This window comes from Pelmatolapia mariae, linkage group LG8, assembly GCF_036321145.2.
Source record: "Pelmatolapia mariae isolate MD_Pm_ZW linkage group LG8, Pm_UMD_F_2, whole genome shotgun sequence".
NCBI classification, from domain to species: Eukaryota; Metazoa; Chordata; class Actinopteri; order Cichliformes; family Cichlidae; genus Pelmatolapia; species Pelmatolapia mariae.
This window is the reverse complement of record NC_086234.1, coordinates 22,713,029-22,739,839: the sequence shown is the minus strand read 5'-3', so window position 1 is coordinate 22,739,839 and position 26,811 is coordinate 22,713,029. Positions and strand designations below refer to the sequence as shown.

Here is a 26,811-nt window from a genome sequence, read left to right as displayed (position 1 = left end):
TTGAGTGGGTAAAAAATAACATAAGTACAAATTTTCCAACCACCCAAAATGATGGCAGAAAATAATGCGTGAATATTTGAGGTCTTTAGACACAGGACTCTTAATTCCTCATTTTTCTATGCTTGATTTCCTGCTCTATATGCAATAACAGGCAAATAGTTACAGCATGCTCTACAGGAAGGTACTGAGTGTGTTATCCACAGTGGCTAGATGCAGGTACTCGGGAAGGCTGCTCTCAGACTCGACCTCTGACCCCTGGTCGCTGGTGTCCTCCTTGCTCTGACTTGGTGGCAGCTTCTTCCTTCGCACGGAACCTCGCGAGCGACGCTCCAAACACGTCAAGATCATGTGGGCGAGGTCCTGCTGAAGCCGCTGGACGTTTTCACTGGAAGAGAAAGCACCATGTTGAAAGAGTGAATCTCAGATGCGGAGCTGCATGTGAAAGGATTTTATCTCTTTTTTACTCACGTTGTGGGTGGAGTAGGAAGATCGTAGTCTTCACCAGTTTCACCTGTCAACCAGTAAGTTGTTTCTGTGCCTTTACCCTAAAAAAACCCACATATTCATCACAGTCACTGGCATCAGTGTCGCAGTGAAGATTTTTGTCACTGTATCTCAATTTAATTTGGCTGACATGCTGCTACATTGAATGAAGAGACCAACCTTTACCTTCAGGTATGTTTCCCCTCTCATCTCATACTCAAACTTGCAGTTTGTTCTCTCCAGGATATCTATGGTAGGCTGACTGACATGGATCCGCAGGGCTGTGAGATAAAAAAGAAAAACAACAGAGCTTGGCTGTGGTCACTTTATTTAATTAGGCTGACTGCTGGCTTCTATAATTGCACTAGAGTAATGTACGGGAAGTCATTCATGTAAAATAACGAGAACAAAGGAAGCGGCTAGAGAAAATGTCAGTGTAAATCAGTTTGCTCATTACATGTGTCCACTCACGGTGTCCTGTAGATTCCATACGAGATGCTGTGTTGACCGTGTCTCCGAATAAACAATATCTGGGCATCTTTATTCCCACAACGCCCGCCGCACAGGGACCTGAACCCACAAACAACCAGGAGACAGAAGAATTAGTGTAAAGATCAGCAGGAGGTGAATTGATTTGCCGAAATGACCAATTAAAAAAATGAAAAACAAAGAAGAAGAGACCTGAGTGTACACCGATTCGTATCCACACAGGAATACCAGGAAGATGTCGGAGCTGGAAGGTGCCCATGAATGCCAAGATGTCCAGCGCCATGCGGCAAATATCCACTGCATGCCTGTTCCCATTTCTCTTTGGAAGACCAGAAGCAACCATGTAGGCATCCCCTATTGTCTCCACCTGAGGATAATAAAGGAAACCATGATGTTCGTGCTCATTGCTGGGTGCCTGAATCTCTTCGGTTTCATCCCTGCCAATACCTTGTACACATCGTGGTGGTCGACGATGCTGTCAAACCCCTTGTAGATGTCGTTAAGCATGTCCACAACTTCCATCGGCGTGCTGTACTGGCACAGAGTGGTGAAGCCAACTATGTCACTGAAATATATTGTAACTTCATCGTACAGCTCTGGCTCCACAGCCCCGGTCTCCTTCAGGCTTTTAACCACCGGGCTTTTAACCACAGAGAGAAACAGATAATAAAGAAAAGACATTTTTTCCATTGAGATTTCATTCTGATTTTGAGTTGGTTAAACCAAAGGCCCCCCCAAGTTTCCCCAACAGTTCATCCATCCATTTCATCCATGTATCCTTTATTTTTAGATAACTATCCATTTTAAACAGTTCAATAATGCTACTTGTTACAACCAACAACTTTTTGATCATTAATTAACACTAATTATTTCAATTATTTACTAATAATTAAGGTAACATTTCTAACCATTTAAAGTGACAAATGTATGCTAATTTATTAACTATTTAACCATTAATTTGTGTTAGCTTTTTAAAAACTATTTAGCTTTTAATTAATAGGGTTACTATTAGACTAGGTCTTTTATTAGTCAGTTTGTATTAACTATTCATTTAACAATTTTATTCAACAATGTATGGTAACTTTTTAACCATTTATAGCCATTCATTTATTCTAATTTTTTAACATAAGATAAGATCAGATAAGATAACCTTCATTAGTCCCACACGTGGGAAATTTGTTTTGTTACAGCAGAAAGTGGACAGTGCAAAGTTACAGAAGCAAAAATTAAGAAAAAACACTGGAATAGGATAAGAGAATAAGAATAAGATACTGTACACAATAGAATAGAATAAAATACAATGTTGTCAAAAAAGAGAATTGCACATAGTGTTATTGCACATGTGTGGATGTTTGGTCAGCTGCACAGTCTTTGTTGTGGAGTCTGACAGCAGTAGGAAAGAAAGACCTGCGGAATCTCTCCGTCCCACATTGTGGGTGACGCAGCCTGCCACTGAAGGAGCTGCTACGTGCTGTCAGTGCTCAGTGCTGAAAGACAAGCTGGAGAACACAGGAGTGGACCATCACCTCACATCATGGATACTGGAATACCTCACCGACCAACCACAGTATGTGAGAACTCAGGGCTGTGTGTCGGACAGGGTCGTCTGCAATACGGGGGCCCCACAGGGAACGGTTCTGGCTCTGTTCCTCTTCACCATCTACACTGCAGACTTCTCCCACAACTCCACCCAGTGCTTCCTGCAGAAGTTCTCTGATGACTCTGCAATAGTCGGCCTCATCACTGATGGGGACGACATTGAATACAGAGAACTGACACAAGGCTTTGTGGACTGGTGCCAGCAGATCTACCTCCAGATCAACACCAGAAAAACCAAGGAGCTGGTGGTAGACCTCCGCAGGCACAAACATCCTCCGCTGCAACCACTAAACATTCAAGGTATGGACACTGAGGCTGTGGACAGCTACAGGTACCTTGGTGTTTATCTGAACAATAAACTAGACTGGACTCATAATTCAGACGCCCTCTATAAGAAAGGACAGAGCAGGCTGTACCTGCTGCGGAGACTCAGGTCGTTTGGAGTGGAGGGCCCACTCCTGAAGACCTTCTATGACTCTGTGGTGGCCTCAGCCATCTTTTATGGTGTGGTCTGCTGGGGCGGCAACATCTCTTCTGGGGACAGGAAGAGACTGAACAGGCTGATCCGGAGGGCCAGCTCTGTTCTAGGATGCCCTCTGGACCCAGTGGAGGTGGTGAGTGACAGGAGAATGGTGGCTAAGCTGTCATCCCTGTTGGACAACATCTCCCACCCCATGCAGGAGACTGTGAAAACATTATTTAACCACTAATTTACCTATTTCAAATATTTAATCCAGTAGTTTATGCTAACTTTTAAAACGCTTTAACCGTCAGTTTACACAAATTATTTTAACAATTCAATCAAACAATTTAAAGTAACCTTTCTAATCATTTATTGTCATTAATTTATGCTAGCTTTTTAAACTATCTTCTAATTTATGCTAGCTTTTTAAACTATCTGCTAATTTATGCTAGCTTTGTAAACTATCTGCTAATTTATGCTAGCTTTTTAAACTATATACTGTAACTACTAACTTATCTTATCTATTTCAACTATTTAATCCAATAGTTTATGCTGTTTAGCCTCAAATTTATATTCACTTTTTAAAATTATAGAACTATAAATGTATACTACCCATTAAAAATATTCAATCTAACAATTTATGCTTAGCTGAACTTTTATAGCCACTTAGCAAGTTTAGCATATTTCTTCTTCAAATTTTGACTTGTTTTTGGAGGCATAGTACATAGACGGCCATTCACATTTACAGGTAATTTAGAATCACCAATAAACTTACCATGGATGTCTTTGAACTCTGAGAAGAAACCAAGCAACGTAGAGAAAACCAACGTAGGCAAGGGGTGAACCTTCTTGCTTTAATGTGACAGTGCTAACCACTGAAACTCAGTGCTGGTCACTGTTAATGTAGAAATAAAACTAATTCTCTAACAGTACATGAATGATTTAGTATCTATGTCCTGATTGTTCTCAGTGTCTAATGATGTGCATTTCTTCTTTAAGTGTAAACAAACCCAGGCAGCAGCATAAAGTTAAGATTGTCAGCTCGATCCCTCTCAGCTTTGTAGAGGGCCGTTCTCTCCTCCACCAGGTACTCCAGGTTTCTGGAATACATCTGCAGCCGTCTGATCATGTTATCCAAGTAGCTCTCATTTTCCTGATTATGGATTTTACTGGAGTGATGAAGAGGAGAAGAAAAGGGATATGAGGAGGGAGATATATATAGAAATCTGTAATCCGGTTCCCAGAAACTATATAGGCTACACCAGGACATGCACACTGATAGCTGAAAACAGCAATAACATTAAGAGAGCGTTATTACCTGATGATTTTCCCCAGATAAATTTCCACTTTCTTAAAGTCAGGTCTTTTTTCTGGGTCCTCATCCCAGCAGCTTTTTATCAACGTGTACACCTTACAGGAGGAAAGAACAATTTGAATGCATAACAGACAAAACAGACACTGAAAATAAAATAAAGCTGGCACATGAATGAAAAAAAAACCTCTAATTCTTTCTCTGAAGCCGTCTCAAAGTTAAGATCAGGTCTGAAGTAGGATGACATGAGCCTGGACAGTTTTTCTGTTGAGAAACACACAGAGACGCAGATGCCATTGTAGTGTAGCTCTGGATCAAACAGGCCTTCTTTCTTTCACTCTGAACTTGGTGGTGCAAAGAAAATGACTGTAACTGTCACGTATTGTATTTGAGTGTTGGAAACCTGATCGGTCAGAGCAGGATTCCGTGTAGAAGGTGTTCTTCCTGAGAACAATCTCTTGCGCAATGATGGCAAAACTGTAGACGTCTCCTTTCTGAGACGTGCCCTGGTTCCTCAGATGCTCCGGAGCTGTCCACAAGTCTGACAGGATGATGTGGAGACAGACAAACGTTAGCAGGTAAAGAAGAGAACTAAAAGATATTTCAGGAGGATTTTTGATTGTGGTGTCACCTTGGAAGGGGCTAAGAAAAGCATTGCAGCCAAAGTCTGTGATCTTCACCACCATGCGGTTGTCCACCACACAGTTGGTGGATTTGAGGCGACCGTGAACCTGAATGTCACTGGCATGGAGGTAAGACATGCCCTGCACAGAGGATTCAGAGCAACATTACACCTTCCACTGGTGGAAGTAATGAGATTTATGAAAAATCAAAGAGGCGGTGAGTAATCTGGTGTTTAATGACCTCTGCTGGCAGGCAGAGGCAAGTGCAACAGCAGCTCCCATAACACAGGTCTGCAAAAACAATTTATTTTTTCAGTCTCATGGGATATTTTTGATAAATGTTATGTTTTTTAGGGTGCTGAATCCAAAAATGATCTCCATTTCCCTCCATTATGTACAGTTTGTTTTTGCAAAACATGAGGAGTTTACATTAAACTAAAAACATGAGTTAAGAAAACCTGACGAAATTGAATTTTTAAAATATTTTTCCTCGTTTCAGTGAGTAAAAATCTACTTATATAAAAGCTTACTGTGCCTTCACAGGGTCTGACTTATCAAACAACAAGCTTAGAACAAAAAACCCCACCAACACTTAAATGTTACATTTTAAATGTTTAATCATTTATTTATTAACTAGTGGGATAATATTGAGTCTTTCTGGTAAGTTGCCAAGTTAAAAATTAATCACTGTTTATCGCACTGTGACATCGATCAAACTGATCAAACTTTAGAGGCACAGTCTTTTAATGGCTTTGTTTTGATCACAGTTGTTACAGATAAGGAGGCCTCTTCACTATATGTACTTCTTATTGAAACTATAAATCCATTTTCTTTATACTTAGATAGAGTTTAAAAATGGGTTCTTTGCAAAGTTGTTTATGTGTAGATACAACACTGGTTCATCTCTTGAGTCAGGAGCCTTTTTTATGCTTGCATAGTCTACTGGACTAAAAATGAGTGAAAAAGCAGCCAATGTCTAAATAAAAACTTTAAAAGATTTTCAGAAAGCCTGCAAAACTATTGCTCAGGAGCCGTTTGAACAAAGCAACAAAATCTAGCTCCTTGGAAGCAAACTATGAAGACATGAGGGGACCTTTGCACAGCGCTGTATAATCCTGGCAGTCATATTACACTCAGTTTGTCCGTTTGGCTTTTGATAGAACTTCTAAAGTTTTAGTAAACGATTATTACTCACGTGAAATAAGTGTCAGGATTGAGCGAACCTTCCTTTCTTTTTGATGATGAACGAGTTCTGGGTTCAGTTTATTATACGGTAACAGGTGAAGTGATCCCATTGCAGTTTACATCAGGTACAAAAGTTTATTACCAGTTATTAAGGGAACTTTTATGTCACACTGCATGAATGGAGAGTAATATTGAGTAACACTAAGTTTCATAACCATTTTTCAGTTATGTATTAAGACAGATTGATACTAACTATGTCAAGCTCTCAGTACAAAAACTGATCCTGTCATTCATTACATTGTCCTTGACTCTGTAATGATTTCTGGTGTTTAGTGAATGGTGCTGCTTTATGGCAGATACACGTGACCGTTTTTCCGCTCAGGGCGGCGAGTCACGAGTCAATCTACACTTGTGTGGTCTCTTATCATGCCACACACCGCATGTGATGCTTGCAAATGCTTAAGTTCGATAATTGTTCTGCTCACGGGCAGAGTCGAGCACTTCTCTCTCACCTTGGCGATGTCGTACATGACAGAGATCTTGAACTCCCAGTCCATGAAGGTCTCCTCTGGGTATGAAATCTTGTCATTCAGCACATACTTGAAAAAGAAAAAGACGCCCACGTTCTGCATTAATGCACTCTTATTCTTCACACTTCTTGACGGCTGTGTTTAAACTGAGACCTGAAGATGGACTCAAATTGAAAGTTTTGCTATACGTACCCTGAGCGAGCCTCGCTCGCCATACTCAAACACGCCAAAGACACCATGATCTAACTTGACTGTGCCGTAAAACTTTGTGAGGTTGTAGTAGTCGATGTGCAGTAGCTGCGGGGGGGCAAAAATGTGGAGTGCTAGTGAGTTTGGATAAACATTAACAAAGAGGGCTGGCAATAAAATAATTTCAGTGTGATAAGACATCAAATCCAGAAAACCTGCTTGTGTGCGTCTTACCGCATTGAGCTCCCTTTTCTGGGTTTTATCAAAGTTCCCATCCGAGTTCTTCAGCTCCTTCAAGATCACAATCTGAAAGAAATATTGCAGAAGCACCAACCAGATTACATCTGCTAACTCACTTTCATCAGTGCAAAAGCACTAGATGCTGACTGATTTGGAAAACACTGCAGGATGCTGTCCATCTACCTTCTTATCGTAGAGCACGCAGCGGATCTTGAACTTCTTTTTCTTCTTACTCTCAATCTAATGGGGGTTAGAGGAAGGTCGCTGTCACAGCATTCTTAAAGCTGACTTGACTGAGGTGTTTACACCTCACTTACATTAAGGGAGATGACGTTGATGTCATCATTTTCCATCAGCGTGATGAGATCAGAGTTAATGTGGGACCAGCGCTTCCTGAGCAGTCGATCTCTTCTGTTCTGTCTATGCGGGAAAGGAAAAACTGCATCAGGAGATTATTGGTAAAGGTTGGTTGCACGAAAAGCATCTGACTCCTATGTTTATAAAAGGCAGCTTTCAATTTTAATTTCATGTCATGAGTCCATGTTTTGAATTTCATGAAAAGAGTGTAATAGAGCTGTAACCTGTATAGTACATACAGACTTTCAGATTGTTTTCCATGTAACCTGAAAGTCCGTATATACACAGCTCTAAAAGATAATTGTAGCACCTTTTAATCAGAGTGTAGCACCAAGCCAGTTACACGTCTGGGACACTAATCTGGTCAGTTTAGAGGAGGTTAGTTCAGTTTCAGTTGGAGGTCGCTGACATTTTCTTCCCTCTTCATCTTTTCTGACCATTTTTTTACTACTTTTGCATTTTTCTGGGGTCAGTGTCACTGCTGGTGGCATGACGTGATACCTTGACCCTACAGAGGCTCCACAGGTAGTCCAACTCCTCCATGTTGGCACATTAATACGTGCCATTTACAAAAGGTTTGCTGTGTCTCCCGGGACAGTCTCAAGAGCACAGAGGAGATTTCAGGACACAGGCAGTTACTCTGGACAGGCCCGGAGAAGGCTTTAACCCATCATCAGGACCACTATCTGCTTTTTTGTGCAAAATGAGAACTGTCAAAGCTCCAGCAGGACACTAGTGTTAATGTCTCTGACCAGACAATCAGAACAGACTTCATGAAGCTGATTTAGGGCCCAGCGTGTTCCAGTGGGCCCTGTGCTCACTGCCCAGCACTGTGCAGCCTGATTCACATTCCCACAGAATACCAAAACAGGCAGGTCCACCACTGGAGCCCTGTGCATTGCACAGATGAGAGCAGGTTCATTTGAGCACATGTGACAGAAGTGAAAGGGTTTGGAGAACCCGTGGAGAATGCAATGCTGTCTGTAACATCCTTCAGCATGACTGGTTTGGTGGTGGGTCAGTGATGCACTGGGGAGGCCTATACATAGAGGGACGCAGAGATGTCTACAGACAACGGCACCCTGACTGGCAATCGGGTATCAGGATGAAATCTTCCTCTGAATACACAGCAATGCCCGGCCTTATGTGCTGAGAGTATGCAGGAAGTTTCTGGACGATGATACCGATGTCTGGCCTCCACACTTGCCTGACACCTTTGGGACTTTCAGTTTCAGCCCATCTGAAGCTGTCAGGAGCTCAGTGACACCCAGGTCCAGATCTGGGAGTAGGTCCCCCAGGACACCATCCATTATCTCATCAGGAGCATGTTGCTGACATTGTCAGGCGTGCATGCAGCACCATTTTGAGTTGTTGCAATGAAATTTCAGTAAAGTGGCCTAGCCTGCTGCTTCTTTTCTTCAATTTGATTTTTGGGGTGTCTTTGAATTCAGCCCTTTGTAGGTTGATCATTACATTTCCATTAAATTATGGGGCACTTTTTCACTCCTAACACATTACCAAGTCCCTATCAGTGTAGATATCCACTGTGATTTTTTTTCCCATTAAAAGCTGTCGTGTTTTCAAAGTTTTCCTGCAATTTTTGGAGCAGTGTATCTACCGTACTACTATATATGCCATTATATGATGGGGCTAAAATCATTTATGTAAATTCATGACCTTTTACAGAGAATGCAAACATTTAATTGAAATCTGCCACACACTTAATAACTCTCTGTTATTCTCATGTTCTATGTGCTATGGCATACCTGTAGAAAATAAAGGCGATCGTGGCCACTACGACCACAGTAACAGCCAACACAATCACAATGATGTTGTGAATTGCAGGGCCTACAGTAATAAAGACAAAAAAGAAGCACCACTTCAGTTCCAAGCCGATGCTTCTGACACACAGAGGACAAAAGATAAACATGGGCCGAGCGTTCAAGTGCCATAATATTTAAGCTTATCTCAGATAGGGCTGTGAGGAGGTCATCTACAGGAAACAAAAGAAGAACTGAGCCATAAAACCACTTCATATAAAACATGCAAAAGTTGATGTATGTGGAGCAGTTTATGGTTGCTATAACTTTTCCTCCTGTGCATACCTACCATTAATGCTTATTAAATGAAAACAGGGACACAAATCCACACTAATTGAGATAAAACAGAGAGGTGCTTAAACCACAGCTGAAGCCTTACATATAATTCACCGGAACCTTGGATTAGTGCAAGTCTTTGAAAACGACCTGACTGAGCGGATGCAAACTGATCAGGCCTTGTTGTGGAGATCTAAATCATTATGGTGGACATGCCTTCTTTCTAGAGGACAAAAAAGGAAGTTCTCTTAATATAAATCTTTAAAATATTAAGGTGAAGACATATTTTGAGGTTGTGCCCACTGAACTCAATGATGAAAGCTAAACGTGTGTATGTGTGTGTGTGTGTCTTTGGATGTACCGCTGTCTGGCGTGTTATTGGGAAGTCTTTTCCCCCAGATGAATTTAGGAGCCTCCTCCACCACTGTGGTTTTGTTGCGCTCCGTGTCAAATGTGAATAAAATATCGTACTGGATGTGACACAAGAGGGGAGGAAAAAAACAAAAAGACACATTTCAGCATCAAACCAAAAGCAAGAGATGCAGCACAGTAAGGTTTTATTCTGATTGAAAGCACAGCGTATTTTCTTCATGTATTCACTGCTAAATGTCAAAAAAGAAAACAGGAGAAAAAGATACCTTGCTGTCAGTAGTGGTGTAGATGATTGAGTAAGCCACGTCTCTGTCCCCGTACTCGTCCAGCGTATAATTCCCAGCAATCCCTGAGCAGAATCACACAAAAGTTTTTAAACTTCTGTTCACTTCATTTCACCATGTGTGTCAGCTGTAAACCTTTAATGCGTCTCTCAGTCAAACTTGCACTCACAACCGGCTGCTTACAGCTGCGGGCTGTTATACCAACTCTCGTTGTGTCAATGAAAACACAAAGAAGTGATAGCAGTTGACAGCCTCCATCTGTTCGACCTCACAGTAGCCATGTCTGCTCTGAGATCAGCTCACGAGTGTTTTGGTGGATGGTGTTTTCCCACTTTTCACAAGCTAATTTTAGTATTTGTTTCAGTTTTGCTCAGTATGCTTAACTGCAACTATCTGCAGCCGCCAAAAAAGTATTAAATGCTAACTTGCGTAAATTCTTGTGTATTTGCTAATACAGATACTTGCAGCTTGTATGCAAGTACTTCCCCCTCCTCGCTGTTATCTTCCACCTGCCTTACCAGTAAATTTGGTGTTTCTGAAGTAATTTACATTCACATATTCCGTCCTGTGAAGCTGAGACTTATTTTGTTTAGAAATTGTTCTCATCACTTGGCCAATAAAGAGCACTGCGTCATGGTATGCAGCCATGTAGTCGTTCATCTGCAGAGGAACAGACAGAGACAGATGGTTGAAACTACTTTCTCAGTATAGCCCTTAGATTTGTGTGAAGGAGATCTAAGATGCATCCTTCACTATACAGGCGATTAATTATTTTATATATTTTATACTCAGTGAAGACTTTATTTAATGATATTTCATTGAACATTTATTATTAACTCTTCAGAGGTCCATTTCTAGTTGGCATGGTCCTGTGTTGTTAATCCCTTATTTTCCCTTAAAACCCTACAAGTTGATTATTCAGAGTGAGCGGAACAAAAACAGCCATTGTGTATTTCTGGTTTGCTCACCGTGTTGTTGTCTTTAAGGTTTGGGTTGATTCTGTAGCTTCGGGTGTTCGGCATGGTAAGCACCAACACGTTCTTCATTTCTGGCAGCGACGATGTGTTGGTGTAGTATACATCACTGTGTAGAGGAATCAGCAGAGGTCTGATGAAAAATTCTACATGTGCAGAAATTTCCTTCAGTTTCATTCAGTTTGTAAGCGCCAGACGTCTGCTTTATATTTTTATTTACGATTGAGTTCATGTTTGTTTTATAATTCATAGATTCATTACATAAGTCATCTTTTCAGGATTAATAAATGTGAAAATATATGTGTTTACATAAAGTAATTTTAAGTCACTGTTTTGGGATTGGAACCTAAAGGGGGTACCTCTCACTTTAAGTATGTAAGTGCAATAATAGCATGAAACCCTGTGCGAGAGGGAAGGGGAGGAGCATGGACAGAGAGGTTAGGAGTCTCACGGTTTTCTGACCGTGTGCACAGGTACTTCTGGATAACTGCCATATTTTGGAACTTTCATGCTTTTTTAGGAAGGAGTTCATTGTTACATCCTCAGTTTGTAATAAATAAACAGTCTTCAAATCAAAATGCAACTGGAAGCATTTCTTTTGGAAACCAGGAACACGCGTCAGCCATAGACTCCCTTTTTGAACTTGGTTTATTGGAAATTACCCTACACAGTTATTATATATTATTCTATTATATTCAGTAATTTAGCTGCATTTGATTGCTTAGTTATTCATTTCTACTCTATACACTCAGTTTACTTGGTATAGATCTTTGCTTACCATGCTTTACCAAATTTTAATGGTATAAAGATGGATATTATCATTCAATAATAATACTGTTGAAAACTCAATAGACTTAGCCTAGTTTGTGCTATTTTGCGCATTTTTGCTTTCTAAGTTAGCCATTTAGCTTAGCAAGTTTTGTCCAATTTTTAAAAATCTTTCTTCCGGAAATTGAATTAGGCTTACTACTTCTGCTGTGTTCGGCTTTTGACAAAAAACATCAAGTGTTTAGTCAGGGCATCAAGTAATAGTACATTGGATCCCAAAGGAGCTTTAGCCTGACCATAACCGCTACCTCTGCAAGCCATTTTGCAACCCAGCTCCATCCCAACTTTCAGTTTTCATGGTGACTTAATGTCATGTTTGTTGCCACTCCCTGCTTTGCTGCTCCTCTCCCCTCCTGAGGCGTTTTAAGTGTGTACATTGGATGGTTGAGCAGTCATAGATGATGGAAATTATATTATGTTGGCTCGAGCTGTCCTGATTGAATTTTTTATTCCATCTATGTCTGCTTCTTCATTCTTCCCACACTTAGTCTCATCTTATGATGACACACAGTAACTGACTCCATGAAATCACTCAATCAGTCAGTCACTACTTTACAATCTCCAGGTACCCATTCACCAGTTAGGAAGGTACTTCTGATTGTGAATCACTGCTGTGGGGTTAGAGAAAAAGACTACAAAATAAGAAAACAAGTGGAATAAAGAGGAACAAAGGTGAAATGATTCAACAGCACTAACCTGTAAAGATCAATGAGGATGAAGACGATATCACTGCTGTCTGCAGCCTTAGAGCCATTTTTAATTTCCACTAGGTCCACTGGTGAGCCACACATGATGAACACTGCAGCAGAGAAGTATTTGTAACAGCACAGTCCTATAGTTACTTTTTTCTTCTTTTTTTTGCCTAGTTGGCCTTGGGACTCAAATACAAACTTGATTTCCATTTAAATTACTTCTTCAACCTTGAAACCACAGTTAATACCAAAACCTAAAGCCCTCTTTTATGGTGACATCAACATGAAACAAAGGGGAGGCTGTGTGTCCGTAAGCTCTGGGACACAAATTGTTAAATTAAGGTCATTCTTTGAAGCGTGAAAGCTGTCATTATCAAAAGTCAAACTTAGAAATGTTTTACAAGTACATACTTGTAAAAGCATAGCTTGATACTGTTGGTGTTTTTTTTTTATTCACCCTTCGTAATGTGGCGTAAAAATATGCAGCAGGAAGTTCAAAGAAAAGCTATTATGGCCCTCGAGCTAGCTCTCCTTCTGAAACAGAAAATTCAGAGTCTCCCTCATGATGACAGCGTTAACAAACTCAATAGTTTTCATTAAATGTGCTTTGTAGAACCTGGCCCTGGGCTCTCTTGGGAAAATAGCATCCTAGCTGTCTGTGTGTGTTGTCCCAGCAAACTGAACGCCATTGTTATGTCTCGCTGTGAAAACAGAGGTTTTCGATCTTGTTTGAGGAAAAAATACATCAAATTCTTACAGTTGCATGTCCTGTTGGGTGATGTAAGCGCGCTGTGCAGTTCTGCGGGACTGCGTAGAGGCATTATTGAAATATTTAAGGCAAGCGGTTCCACCGTCGCTTCAATTGCACTTACATACCTGAAGATGAAAATGAATATAATGCATAATTTAAATTAAAAGAAATTTTAATTTAAAAATGTATCTAGAATATAATTAAAAATATCATTTATCAGATTTTGTAATAGCTCACAACATATGAGTCTCTCTTTAAAGATGGGTTACTCACCAAAAGCATTCCTCTGTGGGGTTCGTTCTTTTATAAATATACGCTGCCTTCCATGAAGGTTTGAGCTCATTGTTTTCTTTCCAGAAGTGGGTAACAAAGTCAGCGATCTTGCGTGCAGGTGGCAGGAGTCGCTGCAAGTTAAAGGTGTAGTCGCACGAGCGACCAAAGCTTCCTGCTGACAAAATGGGTCTACTGAGACTCATGCCGGCTTCCTTACTGGAAGAAGAGAATAAAAAAGACAGGGAGACAATGGTATCGACTAATTATGATAAACTGATGAATGATAAGCATAGTGCAACACAGGCAAAACCTGTTTGAAAATCTGAAGTGTCTTTTTCAAGTTTATTGGCAGAATCATGTCCTTGGAAAATTTGGAACTTACTCCACTATTGGGAAAGTAACATAGGTGCACGTGGGTCCAAGCACAGCACATCCCAGATTTCCTGATTCCTGCAAAAATAAAAACATATACAGCGAACAATTGACAGAATTTTATGCAAATTTTGCCTGATCTTTAAACTCCTGAGACCCAAACCCTTGTTTTCTTTCAGGTTTCTTGGAAAATCGACCTGTTTTCCTTGCACTAGAAGTAGTTTGTGGAAAAATGTTCTCACTGTGGGACAGCAGGTTTATTTTACTATATAACATAATAAAATCATCAGGGTGTAGCAAAGTCTAAAATATTTTTTTACAACACTTGCTCAGACAAAATTGCAAATGATGCAACATATCCAAAAGCCTTGTAAATGGATCATTTTACATGCTCCATATTCCAAACTTGAAGCATGCACCAAGGCAAAAAACAAACAAGCAAACATCTGTTTACTACACTACTCAGAAAAACTCAATACGCCATAGAACTGTGCAAAATGTCAGGTGTGGTTCATAATAAGACATTACTTGGTATTTATATAGGACCTTATACACTCATGTGAAAGACTTTGTGTTAAACTGAGACCCAAGCCTTCAGCAGGAATACCTTGAAGTTTTCTGTATGATTTTGTCATCATTCTTATGGAATTTTGCCCCACTCTTCTTTACAACGTTGCTTTAACTTATTGAGATTTTAAGCACTCATTTATGCACAGTTCTCTTATGGTCCTGCCACAGAATTTCAGGCAAGCTGAACTTTGGGCCTTTGCAGCACTTAGATCCTTTTATTTCACAGAAATTATGTTGTAGATTTGCCGCTGTGCTTTGATTATTGTTGCATGAACCATTTTTAAGCTGTTGGATAGATGGCCTCACATCTTAAAAGGAATTCATGGTCAACTCAGTGACTGCAACGATCCTAGATCCTGTGGATGCAAAACAAGCCCCAAACAGAACCCCTCCACCACTGTGTTTGACAGTTAGTATGAGGGTTTTGTGCTAATAAGGTGTGTTTGGTTGTAGCTCTTGGGTTTTTTGCAGTTTCTCTGAGCATTGCACGGTCTGAGCTTTGAGATGCCCTCAATGTGCCTGTTTGTTTGGGTTTCGCCCAGTGGACAAGAGGATTGCTCTCAAGTCGGGGGACGGGTCCTGACCGCCATTTGCGCTTATGCACCGAACGCATGAGTGGGGGGAGGAAGATGGCCCAGCTGTGGACTCCAGCTGGGAGTTTTCATTATTCACATTCTTATGTTGCATGCTAATAACAGTTAAACTTGGAGGGCTGAAGGCTGGGAAATGGCCTGCATAGGGTATTCATAAGTGCACTCGGTACTGATATTTGATTTTGTAATCCCATCATCACATCTGGACCAGATGTCTTGGCTAGGTAGTGAGTTGAGCTGTCAAGTAACTACCTAGTGGTACAGTAAAGGTACGCTGGAAGCATCGGGCAGAGGCCCCTAGTCCAGGAGATCTTCAGCTCCTACCTCTGGAAAAGCTTAGAAGGGATTCTGAGTGTGAGGGGTGACACATATTCTGAACCTCCTTAGCTGAGGCAGTTGCAAGGGGCTGTGGCTTTAAGGTGTCCCATGCCTGCAATGGGGGCAAACTGGAGCAGGAGTCGACTCAAGCTTGGCTGTCGTGTGGGACTTCGGCAGTAGACAGCAAATACCAGCAGGCCAAGCAAGGCATGTCTTTGACAGTAGTTGAAGGAAAACTGTGGTGTTTAAAGAGTTCAGAAAGGAAGTGAAATAATAGTTTTCGTTGGCTTAGCAGTGATTCTGTTAAGTTTTTACAGAGATTTACTGAGACTGGTATAGTCTTGTTTTGATTTGTGGTCTTGCACAAAAAAGTGTCTATGGCATTAATGAGGAGAGCAGGTCTACGAACTAAAAACTGCATCCAAGCCATAAATGAATGTCCTGTGGAAGCAAGATCTCAGGGTTACACAGGCTCATGTATATGTGCATCCAACATGCTGATTTTTATTTTATTTATTTATTTATTTTTTTCATGTAAAACTGTAGCTACTTACCGTCAGGCTGTTTAGCTCTGCAACTGCTTCACATGAACTGCTCCGGCAGCCTCGGTGCCAGTATAAGGTTGTGTCAAACCCACTGAAATTTGCAGTTAGGTTAAAAGTCACAGCTGGATCTTGGGTGTGTGGAAAGAAAGACAGTTCCAGATGTTAGTTTTGACTTTCTCTCCATTTTGAACCGCAGTGTGTATGTGGATATTAGATTTGTTTTAAAGAGAAATAAAATGTGTGTGTGTCTGTGTGTGTGTGTGTGTGTGTCTGTGTGTGTGTGTGTGGGGGGAGGGATGTACTAGAGCTTGGAAGTAGGCCCTGAATTCTACCATATATGCAAAATCTATTAATTTTGGAAGTTTACACTCCACAACAGTAAAAGACACAGAACCATGTTAGCTTAAATAGCTAGCTACAGCTGAAGAATCACAGTTGCTAATAAAAAAACACCAACAAATTTCAGCTGGCAAACAAGACAACTACTTTTGATTACCTGTGTCATAAACTGGGACATTCTGTTTAAGTTTTACTGATAATGTTTATAAATAAACCCGTCCAGGGCTCTCCTAACAGCCACTTAATAAAAACTTGGCTAGATAAAAAAAATCCTGCTAGCCAAAAAAAAACAAACCCTTTTATGTTTAATTATCTTAAATAATAGGTATCGATAGCAAATACTTTTTGCATAATGGCATCATTGCAGACTGTGGGTGAGTCAAAACTAACACCAAACTGTACTGTTGTCATGTTGACCAAAAGTCAGGCTAAACTGATATAAGATCAGTATCCTAGCTTAGTAGAACAAGCGTTTTATGCTAGTAAGCTAATAAGCGTTGCAGGTAGCTTCCTTGTAGTTAATAGGAAAACGATCTTTAATCTGCTAGTTTATGAAACTAACTAAAGAATATCTGTTAACAGTAGCAGCTTTACTTTTCTTGTATACTTTTTTAGTCTTTAATAGTGAAATCCCTAAATAATTCCTAAAACAGCTTTAAAATTGTTACTTTTGGGAAAAGCAACATAAAAATCTGAAAATAGGACTGGCGTTGAAGGTTGGCAACAGTATGCAAAGCAGTAAATATAAATTAACAATAATAGCCAGTGACATATGTGTAATTATCAGTATCTATAAACATGAGTGTACCAATATACATACTGTATATAGAGAGTGCTGTTGCACTAGAGATCAAAATGTCTGATTTTGTGCAGATTTGTCATGTGGTTTGTTTGTTTTAGTTTTTAATTTCATTACCCTGGGCAGCATTAATGGCTGAATCTTTCTCTATGGCCTTCAGTATTTGTCCTTCCACATACTGGAGGCTCCAGGGAGAGTCCTCATCATCCAACAGTATAACGTTGATTGTAATCCCACTCCCACATTGTCCAACACCAGGACACGATGCCACAAGAATTCCAAAGATGAACAAACACAGTAACCAGCTTCCCGAGCCCATTCTCAGCTCCCAGGTGAGTGCTTGTGTTTTTTAGCCGTTAAAGAGAGTCCATGGTATCCACCGATCCTGAATCCAGTTCAGTAAAGTCACCAAAACACTTGGAAAACTCCCTCTTAACTTACGATCACCTTGAATAAAGCTTTGCCTGATCCACCAAGGCTTTGCTGAAAGGTTTGCCTTGAAGAAAAAATAAATCCTGTGCGAAAGTCTTCTACTCTTTCAGCTTCCATCTAAGCGCTACTCACCTGTTCTTTCTATGTCACCATGTTAATATACAACCTTTAAAGACACAGACGCAGGCCATATAACCTTGTCAGTGCTGCGTAATGGCCTGCATAAATTAAAGCTTAAAGCAAACACGCAGAGCATGGCTTGGTTGTAAGTTTGTTTTTAACAATGATTTTACACTCACAAATTTAATTTAATGGAGACTCGTACCATGAAATTGTTTTGTACGGAAATACAGTTCAATTGGCAAAAAAGGAAAACGGCCTAGAAAAAACATGAGTAAACCTTGAGATATCTTAATTTAAGAAAAGGATAAGGCATCGATTGCCACATGGGACACTTTTATCAGTAAAGGTAAAGCTATAAAACTTATAAAAATGTAGTCCAAAATTTATTCTTCCTTCATGTTTTCCAGGCTGTCCAGTGGAGCCAGATTGGAGTCTTTGCCAGCCCAGTTCTGCCCCTGGCCTTATATTTGACAGACTTTTTTAAAGGGGTTTTTCTTAATCAAGGAAATATTTCTGTATTCATCCACTTTAGCAGTCTTCTGTGGTCTTTCAAATCTTTTGATATAGCTGTACTGGCCAGTGCATTCCTTCTTTTGTGTTGATTTTTCCTCTACTTAAACTTTTGTTATTTCACTGACAGGTTTGTTAAGGTTTTTCAGGCTAATCACGCCCCCCTTCACTTGCATCTACATCTCTTTGGGCCTTGGAATTAACTTCAGGCTTTTTATCTCATTACCTTGTCATGAAATAAAAAGAGAACAGACCTCACCAGGCTTTGTAACTCCAAGTCAATGAATTGTCTTTTTAATTTTGAGCCTCTGACAATGTAGGACAATATATATCCCTTCAATTCCTAAAGAGCTAATGTCAATTTTTTTAAATAAACCCCTTGAATTAAATGAATTGAATTGGAATTGAATTGGAAGTCTGTACTTCACTCACAGCTTGACTATTTGATTTAAAATCCTCCTTTTGGGTAAAATAAAGTGGCAGAAAGCAAATCCTGTTCTCTGGAATATCATGATGCAGATTTGGGTTTACCTGTACATGAAAACTCATATGTTGACTGGCAAAATTCATTATTTAAATTAAGAGAAACCACCAGCATGGAGCTAGACAAATAAAGAAGAAATGCCGAAAATGTCATTAAGAATGAAAAGAGGAGAAAATGATGGAAAAATCAAAGTCACAGCTGAGAAAAAAAAACTAATTTAGTTCTTACACAACAACAGGCATTCGTGTCTACGTGCCACAGACAGAGCCAAATGCAAAGCTTATAAACGTCTGATTCACTCCTGTCAGGAAAGGACGGCAAAGAAAGGAAAAAAAAGAGAAGAGCAAAGGTTGGTCAGGCCATAAAACCAATACCAGATAAGATGGCTTGGCTGTGAAACCACACATACGCTGATGATTCAGTTCACCGGTGATAACTAGAAACTGAGAGTCCCCTCTCTCAGTTAGCGCAACCTCTTCACCTTAATTAACATGAATACACACACAGTCAGTTAACTCTCATGTTTAATGGTCTGAGCAGCTCCACAGTAACACGCACAGTCAAAACGATCAGCATGTGAACAAAAAAACACTTTTTTACTTCCTCTCAACATAAACACAAAGATTAGTGCCATCAAGGGAACCTGACCTTGGGAGTAACGTTTGATAATGGTAATAATATACTAATAAACGAATTATTAGTGATGCAATAACTATGTTATTCTTTTACATTTAGGTTTTCTCCACAACTACAAGCTGTAAGCAGCAGAGGAAACTTCTGGGATCATTGACAAAGTTAATTTTATTTTTCATTTCATTAAAACAGTTCCTGTTTTATATCCAGGCATCTTCACTGATTTTGTTTGGTTCAAGGTCCTTTATTCGTCACATGCATAGTTATACAGGTATAACACACCGTGAAATGTAACCTGACACGCTCCTCGACTTGTGCGAAAAGGGGGGGGGGGGGGCATTATATATAATATATACATTAGGTGACTGTGCAGTAGTAGCATGTATGCAGCAAGCAGGTGAATTCTGTACATTAAGTGGATTAAATAAGAATAGACAATATGAACATATTTAAAATTAAAGGAATTTGAAATGTACATTGTGCCGGTGGGTTTAGAGTGTCTGGAAGAGAGTCCCGTCTCAGTCACTTATGGATGATGTGAGAGGACGGGTGTGTGTGTGTGTGTGTGTGTGGGGGGGGGGGGGGGGGGTTGGGCCCGGATGGCTTGGGGATAGAAGCTCCTCTTGAGTCTCTCTGTCCTTGCCCGGATGATGCAGAACCTTCTGCCGGATTGCCGAAGTTGGATCAGTTTGTTGCCAGGATGGGACGGGTCCTTCAGTATCTGTGCATCTCCTGGTGTAGATGTCCTGAAGCGGGGGGAGAGCAATCCTGCAGCAGCGTTCTGCTGTACGGATCACTCTCTGAAGAGCTTTTTGGTCCTTAACACAGCTGTTCCCAAACCAGGATGTGATGTTCTGTGTGAGGATGCTCTCCACAGCGCCTGTATAGAAAATCATGAGGATCTTTGGAGAGACCCTGGACTTCCTCAGTTGTCGTAGGTGGTACAGGCGCTGCCTAGCCTTTTTGGTCTGGACCTGAATGTGGGCAGACCATGTCAGGTCTGAGGAGATGTGGACACCGAAGGACTGCACCCTCTCCACTGGAGCTCCATTGATGATAATAGGCTTGTAGTCCATTGTTGGTTGTTGATTTCACAGCTCATGATTCATGTTCTGATCTGCTGTTTGGCCCTAATCACAGTAATCAGATGTGGCGCTGCTGAATTCCCATAAAACCGCTCTCTGCTGGATGACATGTGGCTGCAGTGTTCAGGATTTAAAGACAGTTCAGTGTAAACATCACATTTGAACTAAACAAACATAGTACTTATGAATCTGACCAAAGTCCTCTTCTTTCTGCTTCTCATTTCCTGCCTACATTTTTTAAAAATCAATTTTACTGATTTTTCTTCATAACTGGAGCATCTTCTGCTTCACTCACTTTCAGCTTCATCCTATATATTTACTGGGCGTATTCACAGATGCTTTTCACATGTTCTACACTGCGCTAATGTTGAATATGAAAGAGCTGCTAACTTACCAAGTGTAGTATGTGTTTTAGATGTCTCACAACTTTGTTTCTCATCGTTTCTCCCTCCCTGTCGTTGTCTAACAGATGAACTTTCTTGTCATTGTTGATTAAAATGGAAGCCCAATAGCATCGATAACTAATTACAGGTTATCTCTGTGGTGTTGCTTGATCAGTGATCAACTCTGACTTGGTGCATGTAGTCAGGTATTGCACTTGTGTTGTGTTCTTGTCCTTGGTAAATAGAAGTCTGCTGTCTGTTTGAGATCCAATATCTCCTGTTTTTCCCATTTTTGTGGGTTTGTGTGACGTTTCAACCCACTTACTTTGTTTTTTGCTCCGTGACTTTCATGTTCTGGACATTTTCCAGTCTGGTTTCCGCAAATTGCACTCCACTGAAACCGCTTTACTTAAAGTGTCTAGTGACATTCTGATGGCAGCAGACTCTGGAGAGTACACCGTTCTGGTTATGTTGGATCTCACCTCTGCTTTTGATACTGTTGATCACAGCATCATGATAAATAGGCTGAAGGACTTGTTTGGGATTACTGGTGTTGTTTTAAAATGGTTTATGTCGTATCTATCTGAGAGATCTTTTACTGTCTGTATGAATCATGTGTTGTCTGAAACATCAGTTCTGCCTTCTGGGGTACCTCAAGGATCTGTTTTAGGTCTGATTCTTTTTTTGCTGCATATATTCCCTCTAGGCCAAATTATCAGACGTTACAATAATATTTCTTATCATTTCTATGCTGATGACATTCAGTTATACTGGTCTTTCAAAACATCTCAGTTTTATAAATTGTCGTGTTTAAATAATTGTCTGTCAGAAATCAAACAATGGTTAAATAATAATATTGGATTGCATTTATATAGCGCTTTTCGAGACCCTCAAAGCGCTTTACAATTCCACTATTCATTCACTCTCACATTCACACACTGGTGGAGGCAAGCTACAGTTGTAGCCACAGCTGTCCTGGGGCAGACTGACAGGAGTGAGGCTGCCATATCGCGCCATCGGCCCCTCTGGCCAACACCTGTAGGCGGTAGGTGAAGTGTCTTGCCCAAGGACACAACAACCGAGCCGGGGCTCGAACCGGCAACCTTCCGATTACAAGATGAACTGCCAACTCATAAGCCACGATCGCCCCCATGATCTAAATGATAATTTTCTCCAGTTAAATGCAGATAAAAACAGACACCTTGATTATTGCACCTGATCACATGCTCTCAGAAATTAAGCAGCATATCAGTTTTTTAGACCCTTCATTTCAGTCGAGTCGCAGAAACTTAGGTGTTATATTTGACAGTTCAATGTCTCTTGAGAAACACTCTAAACAACTTGTCCGGAACTGTTTTTATCATCTAAGAAACATTTCTAAACTCAGACTACTGGTGTCAAAGGCAGAACTTGAGATGATTATTCATGCTTTTATCTCTTCTCGTTTGGATTATTGTAATGGTCTTTTTACTTGTCTCAACAAATCAGCTCTGGATCGCCTTCAGACTGTACAGAATGCTGCGGCAAGACTTAACTGGCACAAACAAGAGGTCACACATTACTCCAATTCTGGCTTCTCTTCATTGGTTGCCAGTAATTTTAGGGTTCATTTTAAAATTTTAGTTGTAACTTTTAGAGCTCTGCACGGTGAAGCTCCCCAGTATATCTCTGACGTGTTGAAACCTCATGCTTCATCCCGAGCACTTAGGTTGTCAGGTCAGAGGTTACTGTTGGTCCCTCTGTTCAAAACACGTGGGGATCGCGCTTTTTAGGCACTGGCACCAAGGCTGTGGAACTCCCTGCCGTTGTCTTTACGCTGTCTAGACTCTACTGACTCCTTTAAAAAGCAGCTGAAGACACTTTTATACAAATAAGCTTTTAATTATTTTTTTTTTCACTGTTTTATGTTATTTTATTTGTATTTCTGGTTTTATTGTGAATCACTTTGTGATTTTTATCTGTGAAATGTGCTGTATAAATAAATTATATTTACTTCCATCCCTATGGAGTTAAATCAGGGCCATAATGTTTGTTTAGTAAAAAAAAAAATTGAAATCGAAAATATGTAAACTGAAAGCAAAAGTCACATTTTTAGAGTGAACTTTGAAAAAGAAAGAGTTGGATTTAAAATTTTCAGATTCAGATCTTTTAAATTAATGTACAAAAAAAAATTCTTCAGGTTCGGATTTTTCTCTCAGCTTCAATTTTTTTTTTTTCACTTTCAAAAAAAAATTCTTCAGGTTCGGATTTTTCTCTCAGCTTCAATTTTTTTTTTTCACTTTCAAAAAAAAATTCTTCAGGTTCGGATTTTTCTCTCAGCTTCAATTTTTTTTTTCACTTTCAGATCTCTATTTTTCAGTTACAGACTTTTGGCCCTGTTTTGGCGTGGTGGGCGTGGCTACACAGAGAGGGGCGGGGAATCATGAGTGACAGCAGACCACTGCAGGCTCAAGATGGTCCATTTTTCATGTTGCCTTCAGGAAACCTGGGAATGAACATAATTTATCAAACACCTCCTGCACTGTATTATTTGATAATGTTTAGAAAACATGTCATGCATAACTGCTAAAACTCAGTTACTAAAGCTCTTTCAAGCAGTAATGTGTACAAATTACGCCGTAACTGATCAATTATGAGACGTTTTCCCAGCCACTACGTGAGAAGTGGTCATTTCCCATGCTCTCAAAGTAGCGCGCATTGTATCGGGTGGGGGCTGCTGTTAACTTGTCCCTCAGTGAACGATGGCGTCGTCTTCCAAACAATCAGGTGAGTGTTTAAGTTTGGAACAATTACACTGCAGTCTGTGAATACTACGAATTTAAGAAGTGGCTATTGTTACGGTTACGGCTATTCTGTTTTTTTATTTTATAACGTTTTTTGCTGAAATGCTAGCTCAACAGAAACACCTCGCTATCATTTTCGGCTGAAACTTACTTCGAAAGGTAAAGTAATATTAACAATTTGATCCTTCCCCAAAAATATGGAAAACATTTTAAAAGACTCCATAACTAATCGGGCTTGGGATGCAGTCTTCATCACCTGCGCCAGACTCTCGTCCATCCATTATCTGGTTCCGGTTTTCGATTCGCTCTGAGGTCATAGCAAATTAGAACAAACATCCTACTGAGTGATTTTGCAGAACTACCTTCTATTTATAGAGTTTCTAATTATTTGGCATTATTGCAGCAAACCAGTCCACCACCATGCCAATCAGATTACTTCTTCCATGTGAGGGTGAAGAGGTGACGCTTCTGGATAAGATGGTGAAGGTTTGCTGCGTTTGGTGAACAGTGTGGTAGTAAAACCAGGGAAAAATTAAACTTGCTCCTGTTAAATATTCTTAAGTCTTTTGCTGTATAAATAGTGGTATTTTTTTTCAAAAGATACAGTAAATAATGTTAGTAGTGGGTGATATCATGTAAACACTGTCATGATTTTATGTAAACATTTTGTCTTTTATAAACTATAAACAACATGGATTCTACATTGTAACTGATGTGATGTTCTATAAAGTGGTTTTAATTAAAAAAAAAAAAAGGCAAAACTTAGTTTGTTTCTTTATTCAACTTTTGAACAGTGGTACTCAGTCAGTACATATTCAGTAAATGCAAATTATTTACATGGCAGTGCACTTCAGGCATAAATCTAGACCCCTAGATAAAACATTATGGCATTATAGCAGTGACAACTCCTCCACAGTAGCAGGTGGGATTTTTCTTTTTTGAGGACGGCTCCTTTTACCTTTCAATACAGATGGTCTGTTTATGTTTTGATCAAAAGCCTTTTTTTGGGCAGCTGAAGAGGAGAAGTCTATCTTATGGCCAACCTCTGGCTGTATCTTGGTCACATTACCCAGCAAAAACCCAGTATGCAGGTTCATCTGTAACAGCCCTTGTGCCACAGATCCGCACTGTTGCTTCTACATTAAACAGAAGAGCAGCGACATGGGTGCAGGTCTCCACGACTCCGGCCATACAGGTGCAGTGGGTGGCTTCAACCTTCCCTGTGATGCTCACAGTGACCCACGGCTGCAATGCTGGTTCATTCAGTCTTTGAGAGTGCAGCACCTGAAACACACAGAGACAAAGTTCATTTAAAGACAAGAACTATGAGCCAAGGCCGACATAAATGTGTTTTATCTACTTTATCATAAATGTGACAGTGTTTAGAAAGTTAGCACATACATGTAATTTTTCATTTCTTTATGTGTCCATCTATAAAACGCTGCATTTTATACGGTAAATCTGCCTGTTTTCTGTCAGAAACCTGCCTGCAGAAAATGAACCTAAAGTATGTAATGCAAGGAATCACTTTAGAGATGGAGAAAGCATAAAGTGACAATTATGAATCACTTAATATGATAAGGAGATTCTGCAGGTCATTAATCAATGTATAAAATTAAAATAAAATGTATTTTTAGTGACACAGGACACAAACACAGAAGCAAGATGTATATTTAAATTATTTATAATAAATATGAATAAATCATTGCAATTTCTTTAACCATAAAGAATAACTAAATCCTTCAGGACAATGTCTCATCAATGCACTGAACTCACTATGTTATCCACCTAACAGAGCCTCCACATGTTCTCACTGTAATTTCCCCTCATGAATGAATTTATGCTGCACTAATCTGAATGTTTGCAGGGAAATCAAACGCATTTCACACGCAGTACTCGAGCTGACTTACCTTTGTTTGAATGACGACTTGTACTCGCTGACTGCACAGATAAGGTATGAAAATATGTGAGGCTATGTCAGTAGCGGTTGGTCTTCAGGGTTTCTACTCCACGGCCGTGTTTCATATGGGTCCACATTTCCAATGCACGCTATTTTCTGCAAGTACCGCCGCTTCGCCTCTGGACGAAATCGGTCTCTATACCGTCCGTTTTCTTTGGAGCTGCTTTTAAGCATGATTCTTGTCGACGTCGTTCCAACACAGTGTCTCTTTTGATTCGTAGACCCCGAAAATGGCGCCGCGCTCCGCGGCGTGACGTCAACTCCAAAGCCGCTACTTTGAGAGCATGGGAAATGACCACTTCTCACGTAGTGGCTGGGAAAACGTCTCATAATTGATCAGTTACGGCGTAATGTGTACACATTACTGCTTGAAAGAGCTTAAGTAACTGAGTTTTAGCAGTTATGCATGACATGTTTTCTAAACATTATCAAATAATACAGTGCAGGAGGTGTTTAATAAATTATGTTCATTCCCAGGTTTCCTGAAGGCAACATGAAAAATGGACCATCTTGAGCCTGCAGTGGTCTGCTGTCACTCATGATTCCCCGCCCCTCTCTGTGTAGCCACGCCCACCACGCCAAAACAGGGCCAAAAGTCTGTAACTGAAAAATAGAGATCTAAAAGTGAAAAAAAAAAAAATTGAAGCTGAGAGAAAAATCCGAACCTGAAGAATTTTTTTTTGAAAGTGAAAAAAAAAAATTGAAGCTGAGAGAAAAATCCGAACCTGAAGAATTTTTTTTTGTACATTAATTTAAAAGATCTGAATCTGAAAATTTTAAATCCAACTCTAAAAATGTGACTTTTGCTTTCAGTTTACATATTTTCGATTTCAAATTTTTTTTTTTACTAAACAAACATTATGGCCCTGATTTAACTCCATACCACACACAGCTATGTAATGAACCAGGAGATTATTTCTGCTGGGACGCCCTCTAATGGACAGGATAGGGACATAAAACAAGCACAACACAAATCCAGCAAAATATTTCCCAAGATTCACAGCAAAAGAAAAAAACAAAAACCCTGTCAAAAGTAAGAGGGCTCTCAGAATACCTACCTACTTACTTCTCTATGAAGCAGCACCAGTAAGGGATGGAGAAACTTACAACAACAACAACCTTTTGTGAATACCATTGTAAGT

General features: G+C 40.0%; 1 protein-coding gene across 1 annotated transcript; it reads right to left on the bottom strand.

Moving 5' to 3' along the window:
* Window positions 1-144: 144 nt before the first annotated feature.
* Window positions 145-17,595, bottom strand: gucy2cb (guanylate cyclase 2Cb). Its single transcript, XM_063482141.1, has 27 exons — window positions 17,394-17,595; window positions 16,148-16,260; window positions 14,123-14,190; window positions 13,741-13,956; window positions 13,474-13,592; window positions 12,721-12,823; window positions 11,191-11,305; window positions 10,741-10,882; window positions 10,205-10,287; window positions 9,928-10,036; window positions 9,237-9,318; window positions 7,431-7,533; window positions 7,297-7,353; window positions 7,108-7,179; window positions 6,877-6,981; window positions 6,667-6,753; window positions 4,978-5,110; window positions 4,750-4,887; window positions 4,534-4,610; window positions 4,353-4,444; window positions 4,045-4,203; window positions 1,420-1,612; window positions 1,165-1,339; window positions 955-1,053; window positions 670-764; window positions 469-545; window positions 145-385 (listed from the first exon to the last, which is right to left on the bottom strand). Exons 1-27 carry the CDS (start codon window positions 17,593-17,595, stop codon window positions 172-174), a joined length of 3,228 nt encoding a protein of 1,075 aa, XP_063338211.1. The 3' UTR covers window positions 145-171.
* Window positions 17,596-26,811: the final 9,216 nt, after the last annotated feature.

Excerpts from the sequence above, each read along its gene's own strand:
- gucy2cb (XM_063482141.1), bottom strand. The coding sequence starts at position 17,595 with ATGGGCTCGGGAAGCTGGTTACTGTGTTTGTTCATCTTTGGAATTCTT. Across the intron at positions 4,888-4,977 it reads TTTTCTTAGCCCCTTCCAAG|ACTTGTGGACAGCTCCGGAG; the intron begins GTGACACCACAA and ends TCATCCTGTCAG. Across the intron at positions 4,445-4,533 it reads CTTCAGAGAAAGAATTAGAG|GTGTACACGTTGATAAAAAG; the intron begins GTTTTTTTTTCA and ends TCCTCCTGTAAG.